General features: G+C 44.6%; 1 protein-coding gene across 1 annotated transcript in view; it reads right to left on the bottom strand.

Annotated features, from left to right (window-relative positions):
• adarb2 (adenosine deaminase RNA specific B2 (inactive)) overlaps positions 1-13,039 on the bottom strand; it is a 145,144-nt gene extending 132,105 nt beyond the window's left edge. The window contains exon 1 of the mRNA XM_071896930.2: positions 12,937-13,039. Within this exon, the coding sequence (XP_071753031.2) occupies positions 12,937-13,039 (103 nt within the window). The remainder of the gene's footprint in view (positions 1-12,936) is intronic.
• Positions 13,040-15,679: the final 2,640 nt, after the last annotated feature.

The raw sequence follows: 15,679 nt of genomic DNA, 5'->3' as shown, positions 1-15,679 counted from the left end.
CAGTCCGGGCCCGCTCTCCAGCAGCAGTGAATAGCAGGCAGAGGCGCGCCGCGTTCGGGGTTCCAGCTGGCGCGCTCGTCTCCTCCCGGTACGAGCCTGGGCTGCGCGCCGCAGACTGTTTGTGTGAAATAGGCCAGTGGTTCTCAAAGTGGGGTCCGGGGAGCTCCGGAGGGTCCTTGAGGAGGTTCCAGCGGGTCGGCGGCAAAATGAGGAATAGTCTAAAGTCACTGTGATTTAATTCACTCACAACTATTCTACTCTCACCACTATTATCTCCTGTAGACAGTTCTACAATTCCATACTAAATCAACAACAAATCTTCTTATATGGGAATACCTGGGACAAAATCTTATCAAATAGGGGTCCGGGGCCTATTATGTGTCTATTTTGGGGCCAGCGATGATGAAAACATTTGAAAACCCCTGAAATAGGCAAAAATGAAGTCCTGCAAAAAAAAAAAATCCATAAGTCCTGTGAAAATGGGCAGTTTTTTAGACCCACCACACACTAATTTCACAATCAATCAATCAATCTATCAATCAATCAATCAATGTATATCTATCTGGTTAGTTAGTTGGTTAGTGTTAGACAAATGCAATATGTCTGTTCCTTGAAGCTCCTTTCAGTCAATCCTTGCTGCACCGCACTGCCTCCCCCCTCCTCCTGAGACTAATAGCACCTGGAGAGCTGCAGCTCCACACAGACACAGTGTACTTATCCCCATGTCGACCGGCTGCATTATTTGAAGTTTTCTTTGTCTGCGATCTCGGCGGTTTTAAGCCCCCGCTGTGGCTGACAGTTAGGAGAAACTCTCCTGGAACAGGCGACAACAAGATAATAGCACCTGCAGCCCAGACAGTTCATCACATTGACCTGTCGGGACTTCTCTATTGTTGTGTGAGACTACAGAGTGTGTGTGTGTGTGTACATGCATGTGCCCGCATCCTCTCATGTGCACGTATTTCCCCTCCACGCTCGGTTTCTCCTCCACGCCAGTCTGTGCACGTATGTGAGCGGGCGTCTCGTTCCTTATCCAACTGATGGTCCATTCAAATTAAAATGAACCTCCATCACGCTAATAGGGGGAGCGGAGAACAAAGCACGGGCTTTCTGCAGTCAGCAGGAATAGCGGGAGGATTATCATTGCTATCGTCAGGGCTATTATCATTAAACCCAGTTGCCGCTCTCCCCTTCCTCTGAAAAGGAAGGGGAGTTCCTCTGAGTTTACAGCAGCAAAAGTTTGAATTCTGCACAGAGCGCAGTCGCTTGTTTTAGGGGTTGAATCCTGGCAGGTGCTAGATGATTAGCTTTATTTAAAGTGAGGTTTGTGGACATTTACAAAATGATATGTATTTTGGAAAACACCAACACTAACATCATCATCATCATCTGCATCTGTAGGTATGACAAGGTAGCCTGAGTGAGTCCAAAAATGATCTTGTAGTTTATATCATTATAACCAAGAGCAAAGATCAAACTGAAAATGACCAGAAATCCACCTGGAAGCCACATCTAAATTAAAATAAATCACATCAGTTGAGCAATCAGCACCAATGTTCCCTTAACGCTGAGTGCTGTTGGTGACCTACATATGATAATTTATCACATTGACTAAATAATAATTTCTCATCAGTAATCAGTCATTGCTCCACTTGTCCCAAGAAATGTAATCAATATAAGCAGGTTTGAAAGTTTTGGTGGTAAATGATATTAGATGCAGGAACTTTGCCAGGTTTTAGTGAATTGAGTTTAGTCTGTAGCCTACTGTCATGAAGATTATTACTATAATTGTGATCAACACTGACATTGTCACAACTCTCTTGCCATGTTGTTTCATATGCGAGTGCTGGAGTTAGACGGAGCAGACCTTGCAGCTATTTCTGATAAGTCATAATGAATATTTACTTAACACATCCATGTTAAAGTCATTGCACAGAGTTGGACCTCTATGCACATAAGGAGGTGACACTGTAACATGTCTTCTGTCAAGTGAAAAGCAGCACAGAGACAATGGAGCCACTTTGGGACTAGCAAAAACGCTCTGTGTGCTCGGGGAAGTGTGCAAAACATGGAACAAAATAGCGCTGCTGCAAAATTAGACAACGCTCTAAAGTCAAAAGCATACGTTCAGTAACATCTGAACTCTGGTTTATAGCACCTGAACAACCAATTCTGTAGAGCTTTCATGTGTTTCAGTGTTCATGCAACACTTCTGTCAGACACAGCAGTGTGTCAATTTATACAGCGAGGACTTCTTCCTTGAGTAAAAACCTAGTCTGAAACTGATTTGTAGAAATAGTTTACTGTTTATTTGAAGCACAAACCATTAGTACTACTTGTACTACTTGCACTAGACTGCTCACTAGCTAGCCTGGCTGTTTAGCTGTTAATTGGTTACTGTTAACCAACTAGCTAGCTTTATAGCTTGTTACAGTCACTGGAATTACAGTTGGTAACGCTATCTTGCCAAGTCACATAAAAAACATTTATGCAAGCTAAAACTGTTAATATGAATGCGAAAGAACATACACCCTATACCACTTGCTAGTTAACAAGCTAGCTTACTAGTTATGACTCATTTAATAGACTTGCATATAAGCCATTAAAGAACAGCTTCACGACACACCTTTTCATTGTTAACCATAATGGGTTTGTTTCAGTTAAAATAACAATTCGATTTTGATTTTGAAAGGACTTTTATTTTGAAATCCCCTGAATAAATTCACACTCTGCTCAACCGCTATGCCAAAAATGTATGAACACATGGTCCTGTCAGCCGCTTTGAATAAAAGGGTCCAACACATGGTAGGTGTATGTCCTGTGAAGTTCTGACAGTGTCATTGTATTTCCCATCCATACTCCTAGAAATGGAAAACGGCCGCAAGCCTAGGTGCAACTTAGCTTCTAATGTCTGGAAAATTGATAGACAGCAAGGATTTTTACACTGCACACGGAAATTAAGAGTTTTTACTGGAGGCGTACTTCAGCTCATGCACTTTCTATTGTATGACAATATACCCTGTGTCTAAATTGGGAACGGTGCTTATGTAGGTTCATCTGTGCCGGTGTTTCGGGGACTCGCTCAACCCAGAGACCGAGATCCCGTGTCTTTGTCCTTTACGCAAGGCAACACTCGTAGCCCCGGGTCCTCGACACCCTTCAACCTCCACCGACAGCCCGAGCCCCACAGCACCACTGTGGGACTGCGAGGGAGGGGGGAGAGCGGGGAGAGGAATGAAATTCTCCTTCATGCCAAAGCCCATCCAAGCAGGGCCCGTGCCAAAGCGCCGTGTGTGTGTGTACAAACAATTCAACTGAATCCGACTCGATGTATACTCAGGCCTTATCTGGGAGAAACCAAATACACTCTGAGCTATCAAAGGCAATGGATGAGTGATTGGAACTCTCAGTTTTTCGGCGAATGCAAACACATCTATTACGGTCCACCACTCCAAGCTGTACAAATCAAAATCGGGGGCGGCGAGGAAGAAAAATAAACACCATGGTGTGTGACTGTTAAGAAACTTTGGGGGGAAAAAAAAGCTTCGCATATCGCACGGATCGGCCCAGAGGTATATAAAACTCAAACTCGACCATTCCGTTGGCGGCCGACTCGCTGGTGATATGCGGCAAAAAAAGAAAAAAAAAATCACATCAGACAGAGTTAATGCAGGCAAAGATTTTTTTTAAATACCTTTTAAAGGATTTGCAAGATAAGCCTGTCGGTCTCTCCTAGCAGGAGCCCCTAAAGGATGCTAGAATCGATGGATGAGAGAGGATTTACTGTAGGGCGAAGAGGGGAAAAACTGTTATTTAATGCTCGCATGTGAGCGGAATAATGAAGCGGTGAGGAACCTCATATGCCTGCGCGCTCATCATTATCAATGGACTAATCTGCCATTAAGCAATTCCGTCAGCCGCATGGATCTAATATGCAGGGGGGGGGATGAAATGTGTATTTACCATTTACCATGAATCAAGCACCATCAGAAATATTTACATACTGAAGAAGTGAGAGATTACTATTGACCTCCCATGCAAAGCGAGGTTAAAATATCATGGCGCTAGAAAACATTCTGTGTACTGGCGCGGTAATTGAGCTCATGACACAAACCTCTTTACCGCATAAGAGATAATGCATTGTTCCTCATAATGCTTACCACTTATCATATAATGCCGTAATCCATTGTGGGTGTAGTGCATCATCATGGGGTTATTAGCACAGAGATAAAGACACAATTACACTGGAGAACTCTTTAAGCTAACTCATACTAATGCCATGCTATCTGCCCATCTGGCCCTCTAAGAAAAACATACTATCTCGCTCGAAAACGGACGGCGGTGCTGACGACGCAAAATAAGGGTACAGGCTTCCACGGATTCATATTAATGACCTAAAGAGATCTATCACGGACGGACAGCGGTGATTATGGTGATGGAGTGTCCCACCTCAGCCTCAAGTTGCGCGGAGCCTGCGTCAAGGTTAGGGACTAAGTTTCTTTGAGGAAGACGCTGCACAGTGGATCTACCGTGAGGCTGCTTGGTAAAATGAACTCGTCCGGAGGTTGTTAAAGGTGTAGGATTCTCTCCGACCTCCGGAGAGAGCCCTCAGGAGAGGCCCTCTTGTAAAACGCTCCATCTTATTAATGGAAATAAATGCTGTTAGCGGCCACCGCTGCCACCCCCCCGCTCGCACCCCCCTCCGGCAATAAGACGTGTCTATTCTTGGCTAAAGTCCCCTTCATTAACGTTATCTCAAATAGGCACCCACTCCGATGGCGAGAGAAGGGACGGCGCACGGTAAGCCGCTTCATCCAATTTCATTATTCCATATGAAGCGGGGGTATCAGTGTTAACTTTGCTATGTCAGCACGGCGCAGGAGGTATGCTGTGCTGTCGTGTGGCTGAAGCATGACACCGGTGTAGCGGTGCTTCAAGTCACCAGAACGGTCCATGGTGTGCCCCATGTCAGCTGATCACACACCCTCAAAAAGGCATTAGCCAACTCCATATGCGAAAGTGTGTTTGTGATGTTCGGTTCTCAAAATGAAAGAGCTCAAATGGCAACTAAATACATTTCATGGCTGACATATTTTGGCCTGAGTCAGTGCAGCGGCATAAAGGTTTTTCTATGCACATATTCTAACACCTTCTTTAGCTATTTTCTGCTTATGAAATATGTCCCTTTTTCACAGTACCAGCTACCCTGCTGTGAATACTCACAAGCAAGCCGGAGGACAACAACAACTCTGTTTGTGTGTGTGTGTGTGTGTGCATTCATAAGAGATGAGAGACGGCGAGAGAGTGAGACAGAAAAAGAAAGAGACAACTTGAGAGAGGGAGAGGGAGAGAGAGAGGAGAAATAAGGAGTAAAAGAAACTGTGGACCATCAAATGATCTGGCCCCTCTCCAGGCATGATGACTCAGGGATGATGGCACAGTTAGAGCTAATTAGGATCATAAACTGGAGAAATGTTTTGCCACCATGATGTGTGGGGCGCTTCCACGCCATTGGCAGGACTTCAGATTAGATGTGAGAGCTCGTCTTGATAGCGCGCCGAAATAATAAAATAAAACGAAGCCGCCTTGAACCAACAGCTACACTGAAAACTAAACATTCGCTAACAACGTGGAAGCCAAACACTGCAGGACTGAAAAATATCCAGCATGGTAGCAACAGTATATACAGTATATATATATATATATATATATATATAGATACAATGTGTGATTCTGTTTATGATTAAAGCTGGCTGTCTTGACGTAAGGTCAGGCATAAAAAACTAATTTTATCTTGCCTTGGGAACATACTGTAAATTATTAAGACTACAAAGGCAGTATAGCTGGAGAAATAAGTCATGTAAACCATCAAGCTTGTCACTGCAAAATGATCAAAAGACTTTTTTTTATGTTGAAACTTCACTGAATCTCAAAGCTCTGACACATATACGTTCCAAACTCACATACTACTTTTGATAACAATTCGCCTGAAGCTCAGTCTTTCCCTCAAGATGCGACAAAGTCTTCAGAAGACGTCAACTTTTAACGAACGGAGCGTCTAATATCGGGATGCTCGACTCGCAATTGAACACCGCTCGAGAGCTTTTGCAGTTGTTCCTTCCAGTCCGGCGCCGCTTCGAGTCGCTTCTTCTCTATCTGTTACACTGCGAACTCTCGCATCCGGTTTCGTCTGCTGGCCCACATTGCATCGCAGAGGCAGAAAACACTGACAGGATGCGATAATGCTGCTGACTTGCTGCGCTACATCTCTGTTTATGAGGACTGACAGCTTGCTGGGAACGGCAACACACACACACACCGGCACGTACAGTACGCATGCCCGAACACACACACACACACACAAACAGACAAATGCGTAAATATGCACACGGATCGGCACATACATGCCAACATATTGACAGATATGTGCACACACACACACACACACACACTCATGAGCATAATTACCACCGATAATTCACACAAACACATTCAGTACATTAGAACGCTTAAACAATATTGCAATATTACAAGTTCTCCAATTTCTACCCCAAAGCAGTCACTGTTTTGAAAGCTGTTGTGAACAGCGAGAGTGATGGAGCACAATACGTGGCTGACTCAATTTAATTTCTGCATCATGTTGTCATAGCAACAAGTTTTTTGTTTTTTGCGACGTGTTGAGTAATACACTTAGCTCTCAAACTGTGGGAGTCAGTCAAAGAACAGACTAATTAACTTAAGTCTCACCTTCTGCATTCTTTAAGTCCGCGTCTGTGGTTTTGATACTGGTGATTAATTTCCCCTCCCGACCCGCCTGAGACACTTCATGTGTGTTATTGAGACATTTCGGCATGAAATTTGTTTTCCGTGCCTGAACTTTAAGCAGAATTTCCCACTGCCGAGCTCCAAAGAGCCAAGAGGGACTATTAAGAGATAATTACTAATTATGCTAATGTGCAAAAAGTTGTGCTATTCCTTTTCCTTGGTCATTTTATCAGCTGTCCTCGAGAGACCACAGTCAATGGTAATAACCTTCTTTCCCTGAGCTAAACGTTCAGGCAGTTAGAGGACGCCGTGTCCTGAACTGCAGAATTTTTTCCAGCGCTACCCCTTAATCAGGAAGTGCCTGTAAATTCGGAAAGCCATGCGTGCGCACACGAGAGGAGCGCCGCGCCGCCTCCATCGGCACTGACCTTCATTAACCTCATAAATGCCAGCGGTGTTTTCGTCGCGGCTCTTAATGCGTTTATCAGCACAAACACAAACAAATATGACAGAACTGTTTCGGGGGGCTGAAACTGGAGCTTTACATCTGTGGAATACAATCTCCTGCCTCTCCCCCCCTCCCGGAACACATAGGCTGTGTGACATTGGGCCGTCCCAACATTAAAAAGCCGGTACTGGTAACTAGTGTATGTCTCCACCAGAAACATTCCTCCCCCGCAGTGATTAAACCTACATTAGAAAAATCGGTGGCATGAATAATTTGCGAGGAAGCGAGGAAGATGTGCATTTATTTAAAGTCCCCTGCCTGTCCGTGTCTTGCTGCACCAGGGTTTTATGAATGGATCCTGAATGTAAATGTAGGCCATGGCAGAGAATGCACTGTATACTGACTATGCATTATGCTGTACAGGTTGAAAACCAAGTGTAGAAGAACTGAGTAGAGAAGCAGTTATGAGACACTGAGATTACTAAACAGGTTGCATTAAAATGGCAAAAGCTACAAACAACCGGACCCAAGAACAGCTCCATCAACATCTAACTGCTCAACACAAGCACACCACAATGGACACCAACACTCTACCAGTCAGTTCTTACATACTCCACTCCACACTGGTTGCTTAGTTAAATATGTATACCTATTTATAATATATCATTTCAACTCGTGTACAGCTTTTTTGTCAGTGCTCAAAACACTCAGAACTCAATATTCTCTAGATTTGCGTACAATTCTTTTTTTTTTTTTTCCATGACTGACATCGACAGCTCTTTGTCTGTGCAATCAGTCAGGCAGACTATATATACAGAGACCATATTGCATAGAAAAGAGACCTATTTTCAAAATTTCAATAAATTTTTTTTACATCGCTGTTGTCATTTGAAGAGCATGCAATTTCCATGTTTTCACTTCAACTGAAGGGTGACATGCTCCTCTATGGGTTGAGAAAATTCTCCGACCTCTTGGCCTTTGCGAAACCCTTTCAAAACCCATTGGATAATGTCAACAACGCATTGACATCAAGCTGAAACTTACAATTTGAGATAAACTCTTACATGCATGGGGGTCCAGCTCAACACAAGGCTGTTTTTCTTCCTCCTGAAAAGCTGACACTTTGGAGATACAAGGTTTTACACACATCAGCGACGATACTAGTTTTCTAATTTTGTGTAATGTGCAGTCAAATTCCTTGTATTTGCAAACTTACTCTGATTCTGATTAAAAAAGGCAATCCTAATCGAGCGTTCTGTCTTTCAGAATGCTCATTTGGGACGGGACTCGGCCTCCGCCCCCCCCCCCCCCCGACTGCCCGCCCGCCCGCCCGCCCCGTCCCGACCTCTGCCCTCCACCTTGATACAGGCCGCATCGCTGTCATTAGCGGGACGCAGCGACCGCTGGCCCTCGACGCCGATGCTTGACGCTAATGGTTTCGGCGGCGGAGAGGCGGTGACCCTCGTCCTCTGCCCCCCCTGACCCCCACCCCCACACACCACCTCCCATCGCCCTGCCAGCCCCACACTCGACCCCCTCTGCAGCCCCCCCCCCCCCCCCCCCAGGAAACGAGAGTGTAAACAGTAATTGCTACATAAATTATGTGACATGCCCTCCCCCCCTCACACCCCCCGCCCCTCTGCACTCTCGATGCTACGCCGATAAGATATACAGTACTATATGCTGAAAGTACAGGGTGATAAGTACGGTTGTAAAAAATAACGTTGGCCTATAAATCTGTGCAGTGCTTATCTTTGTTCAGAAAAAAAAAAGAAAAAACACATTGTGGGGAAAGAAAAGATTAGGAATATGTTGCGCATATGCTACGCTTTAAGGAAGGAAGGAAGAAAAAAAAAGGTCACGTCATGCTGGTGAAAATGGATTGACTGATATGGTTTCGGTGGCCCGGTCGACATACGACACAAACTCAGATGCACTACATTACAGTGTGCAGCATTTTTCACCCGGATGTTGCTATTTGTCATTAGAAACAGTCTTTTTTTCCTTTTATTGTGGCAGGGAAACGGCGCCGAAATCCCCTAAGGGCCAAAAAAAAAAAAACGAAAATCACAACATTGTGATTAATTAAGAGTGCAGATACGCAGCGTGTCTACGAAGCCACTTGGAGCGGTGATGGAGCATGCTGGGCTACGGATCCGCAAACGCCGCGTGCTTAAGGGACGGCGAACAAAGCGGAGCGAGGTGTACGTCCATACAATGTGGCGCTGACAGGCGTATTGTAACGTGAACAATGTGGGGGGAGGCGGCGGCTGGCGAACTGCAGAAGAAGAACTGGAGGGGACTACTACTGCGACTGGCATGAAAACACACACACACACACACACACACACTGCTGATGAATTTAGTAAAGTGTGCCATTTCCAGGAATGCTGCAGCTGGTCAGAGAGAGGCCCGGGTGACAGAGATGGTGAGCAAATGAATTTCCAGTGATGGCCACTGCCCCACTTTCCCCTCCTCTAATCTTTATTGTATTTATTTGTTTTGCGCTCTACAGCCATCCCTAAAAATAAAAAGAACAATTGCAGCGGAGAAGAGTGGGGTGAAAAAAATATTAATAGGACGGGGCAGGAGGGAGGGGGGGAGGAAGGGAGGGGGGGAATCTGCTTACAACCTTTTGAATACACAGGTTTTAATACAGTCCATCTACAAATAATCTGCGGCGTTTTCAGGGGATTAAGCCCCAAATGCCACGCGGTAATCCCTTGTGACTTTTTGCCTCAAGGACTATAAAAATAATTGTCTGAAATCTCAAGATGAGTGTGTATTAGATCGCATAGCGCGTATTAAATCCTCATCTGTGTCATCGAAGATGAATAATAATGATAGCACACACAAATAAAGCTCAGTCTGGCCGCCTATCCGGCTTTATGTTATTATTTGTGGTCACGTTTGAAGTGGAAAAGGCCTCGTCTGCCTTCTTCAATCATATAGTGCTTTCATTTCAGCAGCTTAAGAAACATTTATTGTTCGAATTTGGGATTTCTGAGAGTTCTTCGTCTCTTTTCCGAAAACTGCACAGAAAAAATAATCAAAAAGGAAGAAGAGAAGAGATGTGACCGGTATGGACAGCACACGTCACATTCTGGGTGTCAGTGTGTTGCTGCTGCTGCACAGTGAGGCCTCTTCCTCCCTTCCTGCAGCTCTGGAGGAGTCAGCGGCAACCGGCAGCTCACAAAAGACACAGTTCATTTACAATTGGCCCCTGAACTGGCCCCTAATGTCCCGTGTTATCAGAATGAATCAGCGGCGCTGATAAATTAGCCATTTGGAAACACGCTGCGAAGGCCCGTCAGCTAATGCGCGCGCGTTGTGTGATACTCATATGCAATGCTTAATGTTGTGGAACCAATTCTGTCGTTTCCATTATGTAAATACATTTGCCTCAGCACTATATTTTATGTATTGTCTCCCTTGTCTCAATTACTTGGGCTATTAAAAATCAAGAGGTTATGGAAATGAGGCGCAGTTGTCTGTTTGTAGTTTGATGACAAGTGCAAAGTGTTTATGAAACCTCGTTATGCATTCAATTGCAGTCTGATACGTCAACACGCTCAGAGCGTTCATCCATATTCCACAATGCAATGGGGTGGCACGTCAGTATCTCCCAGCATAAACAACGCCAAACAACTGTTATCACGAGGAAGGAAAAAAAAAAAACAATACATGTGTCGTTGCCACTTTATTTAGATCCTCCCGCCTTTCTTATGAAAATGTGAAAGAGAATAAGACGGTGCAAATATATCTGTGTGAGCGTTTGTGACCTGTGTCAGAGCGAATGAGTGTGTGGAGGCTTCAGTTCTGGGTAACTTGTTGTTAATCAGCCACGAAGCACGCTGCAGTGTGCAGCGCCTGTTTGAACAGAGCCTTAAATCCAAAGCAAAACACCTCAGGAGATAATGAAGGAACACTAAATCGTGGAGAATCTGTGCAGAAGCAGTCGAGCTTTAGTGGCTGTCATATCTAAATCATTTCTTATTCAGTCTTTTTCAAATCTCCATTTTTTTTTTTTTTTTTTTGCCCATACCTCATCATTAGCTACGTAATTACTTCAGGCAACTTTGATGTGAAATTACTACTCAGCAATCAGCATAGATTAATTAGAAAAACAACAACACCGCATGGCAAATTGTGGCTATTTTTAAAATGCAGAAAATGCAAAATTTGAAAAAGTGAAAGGGAAATGTGTGATCAGTGGAAGTGTTTTTTTTGTTGTTTTTTTTAATCAGTAAATGCTGGGTATTAACCTGTAGCTGTCACTGGCAGAGATAAGGCTCCCTGCAGGTTGCATGACAGAAACCACATTGGGGATTTGTTGGCCCTGAACCCCCCGGTCGCCATCTATTACTGTACGAGCGAGCAGGGAAGAGCCTCACTCACTGTTAGGCAAATGTCATTTCTATTATGTGTTGTTCACTGCAAACCGCCGCGCTTTTCCATTTTGATTACAGATATAATTTAGCAGCCGAGTAGTGGATTGTGCTACAGTATGACTGGGAGTGTTAGTCACACATTCGCAAGTTAATACACTGCTTTGGTTTCATCATCAGCAGCAGTGACTGAACAGAGGTTTGTGCATGAATCAACACATGCACAGGCCCTTCTTGCTATAGTATAATGTATATTTTAAACTGCTACTGCAAATACTGAGAGATTATTTAAAAAGGCACTGTAATACTAAGAAATAAATATAATAAAATCAGGTTTTGTCAGTGCTAAACAACTATTTCTTTTTTTTTTTTTTAATCAAAATGCACATCATGTTGCAGGCCTAAAAATATTCCTCACATTTTAAACTATAACACATGGTGCAGCTGAATTAAGTGCAGCAAGAGCATGAGAGTTGATGACTCATAAGGTGGATATAATTTTATAAAATACAAAAGGAAAAAATAAATAGGCTAAAAAAATATATTTATTGAGAATATCACCATCACTGGATTTTAGCCTGTAAGCATGATGTGTATTATAGTCAGTGACCTGACAATACTATTACCTAATGTAATGTAATGTGCTCATGACTCTTGTCCTTTCTTGATAAAAATTTATAAAAATGTAGTTTGGTTTACATGTAAAACAAACAGAAAAGCTAAAGTACAAGTTCAAATATTTGAAGTCACATACTGTTGGTTCACAATAACTGATTTAGTGATCTTGATTACAATTAGGAAAGAAAACAGTGTGTTCCTAATGAGGATCCTAAGTTAAACAGGATCCAGTGACAGCATCGTGTCCTTTTCAGTAGATGCATGTCAAGTCACGTGTTAAATTGTACAAGACAAGCTGCCATTCTTGTAAAGCTCACTTTGGAAATAAACCCAAATTAATTCACCGCTGAATTCCGCCGTTATCCTCGTCGGTCTCAGAAAGCGTGCCGGCTGTGAAAGGACAACGAATGCAGCAACAACTTCAACTTTACCGGGGAATGACAATGCGCCATTAAAAAGCCGACGGCACGGCTTCATTCCCGTCCGTCCAGCCGAATGGACAACATTTGTGAATGTTGCTTGTTTTCAACCTTTAGATACGCACTAACTAAAAAAAAAAAACGCAGCCGGGCTCTGCGCAGTTTCGCCCGGGCTGCCGTGCGCTCCGATGCCCCGCCAAGGTGCGCACGACCTCTGCGTTTTTTGGATGAGGAGAAAGACAAACACACACACACACACACACAAAAACGCGATGTAAAAAGTGATGTAAAGTTTTACCTTTTCTCTTCGACCGTCTCCTCCGTCTCCTCTTCAACTTGCATTTGACCTGGCCGCTCTGAGCCCCCGACGCGCGGCTGTTGTTCCCAAGTACGGATGCCATCGGCGCAGCGCAGCGCAGCGTTTGGAGCGGTGGGAGAACTTGGGGCTCGGGCGACTCGACTCTCCTTTATTAGTACTTGTTTCGCTTCAGTCTCCCGGTATCGCAGAGTCCTCGGGTTTGACGTACACCCGGACTATATTTTCGGCTCTCCCTTTTATTTATTTTTTTGATCCCTCCAAAGCAGGCGGGGGGGGGGGGAGGGGGGGGAGCGTTCCTATCACCTCTGAAAACTCCAGCTCGCCTCCTCCTGCTCGCGGAGAGACTGTTCGCAGCGCAGCGTGGCGGCTCTCAGCGACACCGATACCGGCTCCCTCCGGTCTCAGCCCCTCGCGCTCTCTCTCTCTCTTTCTCTCTCGCGCGCGCTCTCGCTCTCTGTGCTCTCCTCGAGTTTGCTGCGCCTCTGCAGAAATTTTGGGCATCAGCCACTTTGAATTCAATCATGCAGGACGCCTATCTATTTGCTGCCGAGCTTTCTAATTAGGGTCCAATCCTGGCTGTCTGGGAGGTGTGACATCACCAGCAACACCCACCAGCTCACACCCCTTCTTCACCCGCTGCCTGCCTTTTTTTTTTTTTTTGTGTGTAAATGTTTGTACCATGTTTATTTATTTCCCGTGCTTTATGGAACACTGTAGGGGAATTCTGCTTTCTTCCACAGGGAGGTCAGAGGTCAGAGTGTACAGCTGGTAGGGATTCAGCGTCTTGCTCAAGGGCTTGAACCCGGTTTCTCCATTTGAAGGACAGTCTCCTTACTCACTATATAAGCCCCTCTGCTGTAAACTCAGCACCCACTTGAGGCTAAAAGACTCATGATGTGTTATTTGTATCTCTGACTGCAGGTAGAAGAGGTACGGAGTTAAAAAAAAATAACACAAATTCACAATTTACCGCACAAACAAACAGAGTCCTCTATTTGTATTTCAATCCTTCCCCTCTCTCTCTCCTTGTACTCCTGTGTTTGTCCATATTGAGATTTGGGTTTTAGAATTTTCCGGCGGGGATTATTACAGATCTGAAACAAATTCTCTCTCATTCCCCCTCTCTCTCTCCCTCTCTCCTCTAAAGTAGGGTCAGTGACAAGTGCACAAAGGGAGATTACTGTGGTAAGATGCATAATGTTCAATTAATTGGCTTTCTCCGACACTCGATAACAACCCGGCGCCCGTTACATCAAATGCATCTTTGATATACTGTTTCAGAGTCCATTATTGTACAATTTTCCAATTTACCCGAGGCGGCGCCGGCCTTGTAATTAGGAAATATAAGACAAAATGCGTCTAAATATTTCGTGTGCTTCCTGTTTGGAGGCTGCAGGTGACCTTCAGTGCGGGAGGCAAAAGTCCTTTGACAGTTTGTCGCGACTGCAAAGTTTGAAGATTGTGGCATTTTGGCATTTTTGTGTGAAAGCGCAGCGTCGAGGCTTTCAGAAGGCATTTGTGGCTTTCCTAGCTGGAGGTTATTGTCGAATTCCCCCGGCCACCGCGGCGGAAGGTCAGGTGTATGTTCGGAGGAGGCGCTACGCCACTGCCAGATATGTTCAGGGTCATTACAGCGCGTACACACGGCTTTGTTAAGGCCACATGGAGCGCACGACGACCTTACTGCATTTTCTATCCGTCTGTCTGTCTTTGTGTTTTGTGTGTAATTACTGAATGGGGAAAAGAGGATATTGGAAATAGCAGCAACCCTCAAAACAATAACAAAATGCATTAAAATCCCCCAAGCAAACACCTTGGGAATCTGTGACCCGGCATCTAAAGCAGTCTCCTATTCATATCGCCTGTAAATGTTGCTGTTTTCTTCCTAAAAATAACACACACAAAAAAAATATATAGTATCAAATCCATCAACCTACATCAGATTTACCCTCACCGACTCCCATCCATTTTCCTTATGATGGTAAAAAAAAAAAAAGTAAAAAAAAAGCGATGCATTCGCAGAAATAACGGCACGACACGTTTGCTGATGTCAGACGGAAAAGTCACTTTGAGGTTCTGTCGTGGGCGGAAACATTTCCTCTCGGCCTGAGGGGGGGCGGTGGTGTGTGTGTGTGTGTGTGTGTGTGGTGGTGATGGTGTGTGTGTGTGGGGGGGGGGGGGGGTGTGTGGCCGGGGTCCAGCCTGCCCTCAGGACACCCACAAATATCCATGTAAATTGCAGTTTAAGAGAAATCAATAGAAGTGACAAGTTGCCAATGCCACTATCTTGGGGCAGTAATGAAGGTGTGAGGCGGGGCGGGGTGTGAGGTGTACATAGATAACGGCAAACAGGCTGGGTGGAGGGGGGGTGAGGGGGGGGTTACAGGTTAGAGGCACACACACACACACACTAAGGTCAGTCGTTTCTGGATGGATCCAAGGTGCTGCTACAGGCTCACAACTAACCCAGATTCCCTTTTTTTCAGTATTGCCTGATCGTACACAATAGGCTCGACCAATATCATTTATGACATGTTCTTTGGCAAATAGGTGGTTTGTTTATGCTATAAGCTGTTTATGCTTGAAAGCATACCATCAGGGTTTTGTATGCAGCGCCACAACTTTTCACATCTTTCACTGTCTTGTTGAAATGACGCCGTAAGATTTAACGTAGACGTCAGATGTTTGAAAAAGAAAAACTCTTATTGCTAACAGCCTTATA

This window comes from Centroberyx gerrardi, chromosome 22, assembly GCF_048128805.1.
Source record: "Centroberyx gerrardi isolate f3 chromosome 22, fCenGer3.hap1.cur.20231027, whole genome shotgun sequence".
Lineage (NCBI taxonomy): Eukaryota > Metazoa > Chordata > Actinopteri > Beryciformes > Berycidae > Centroberyx > Centroberyx gerrardi.
Note: the sequence above shows the minus strand (reverse complement) of the source record. Positions and strands in the feature narration are given on the sequence as shown.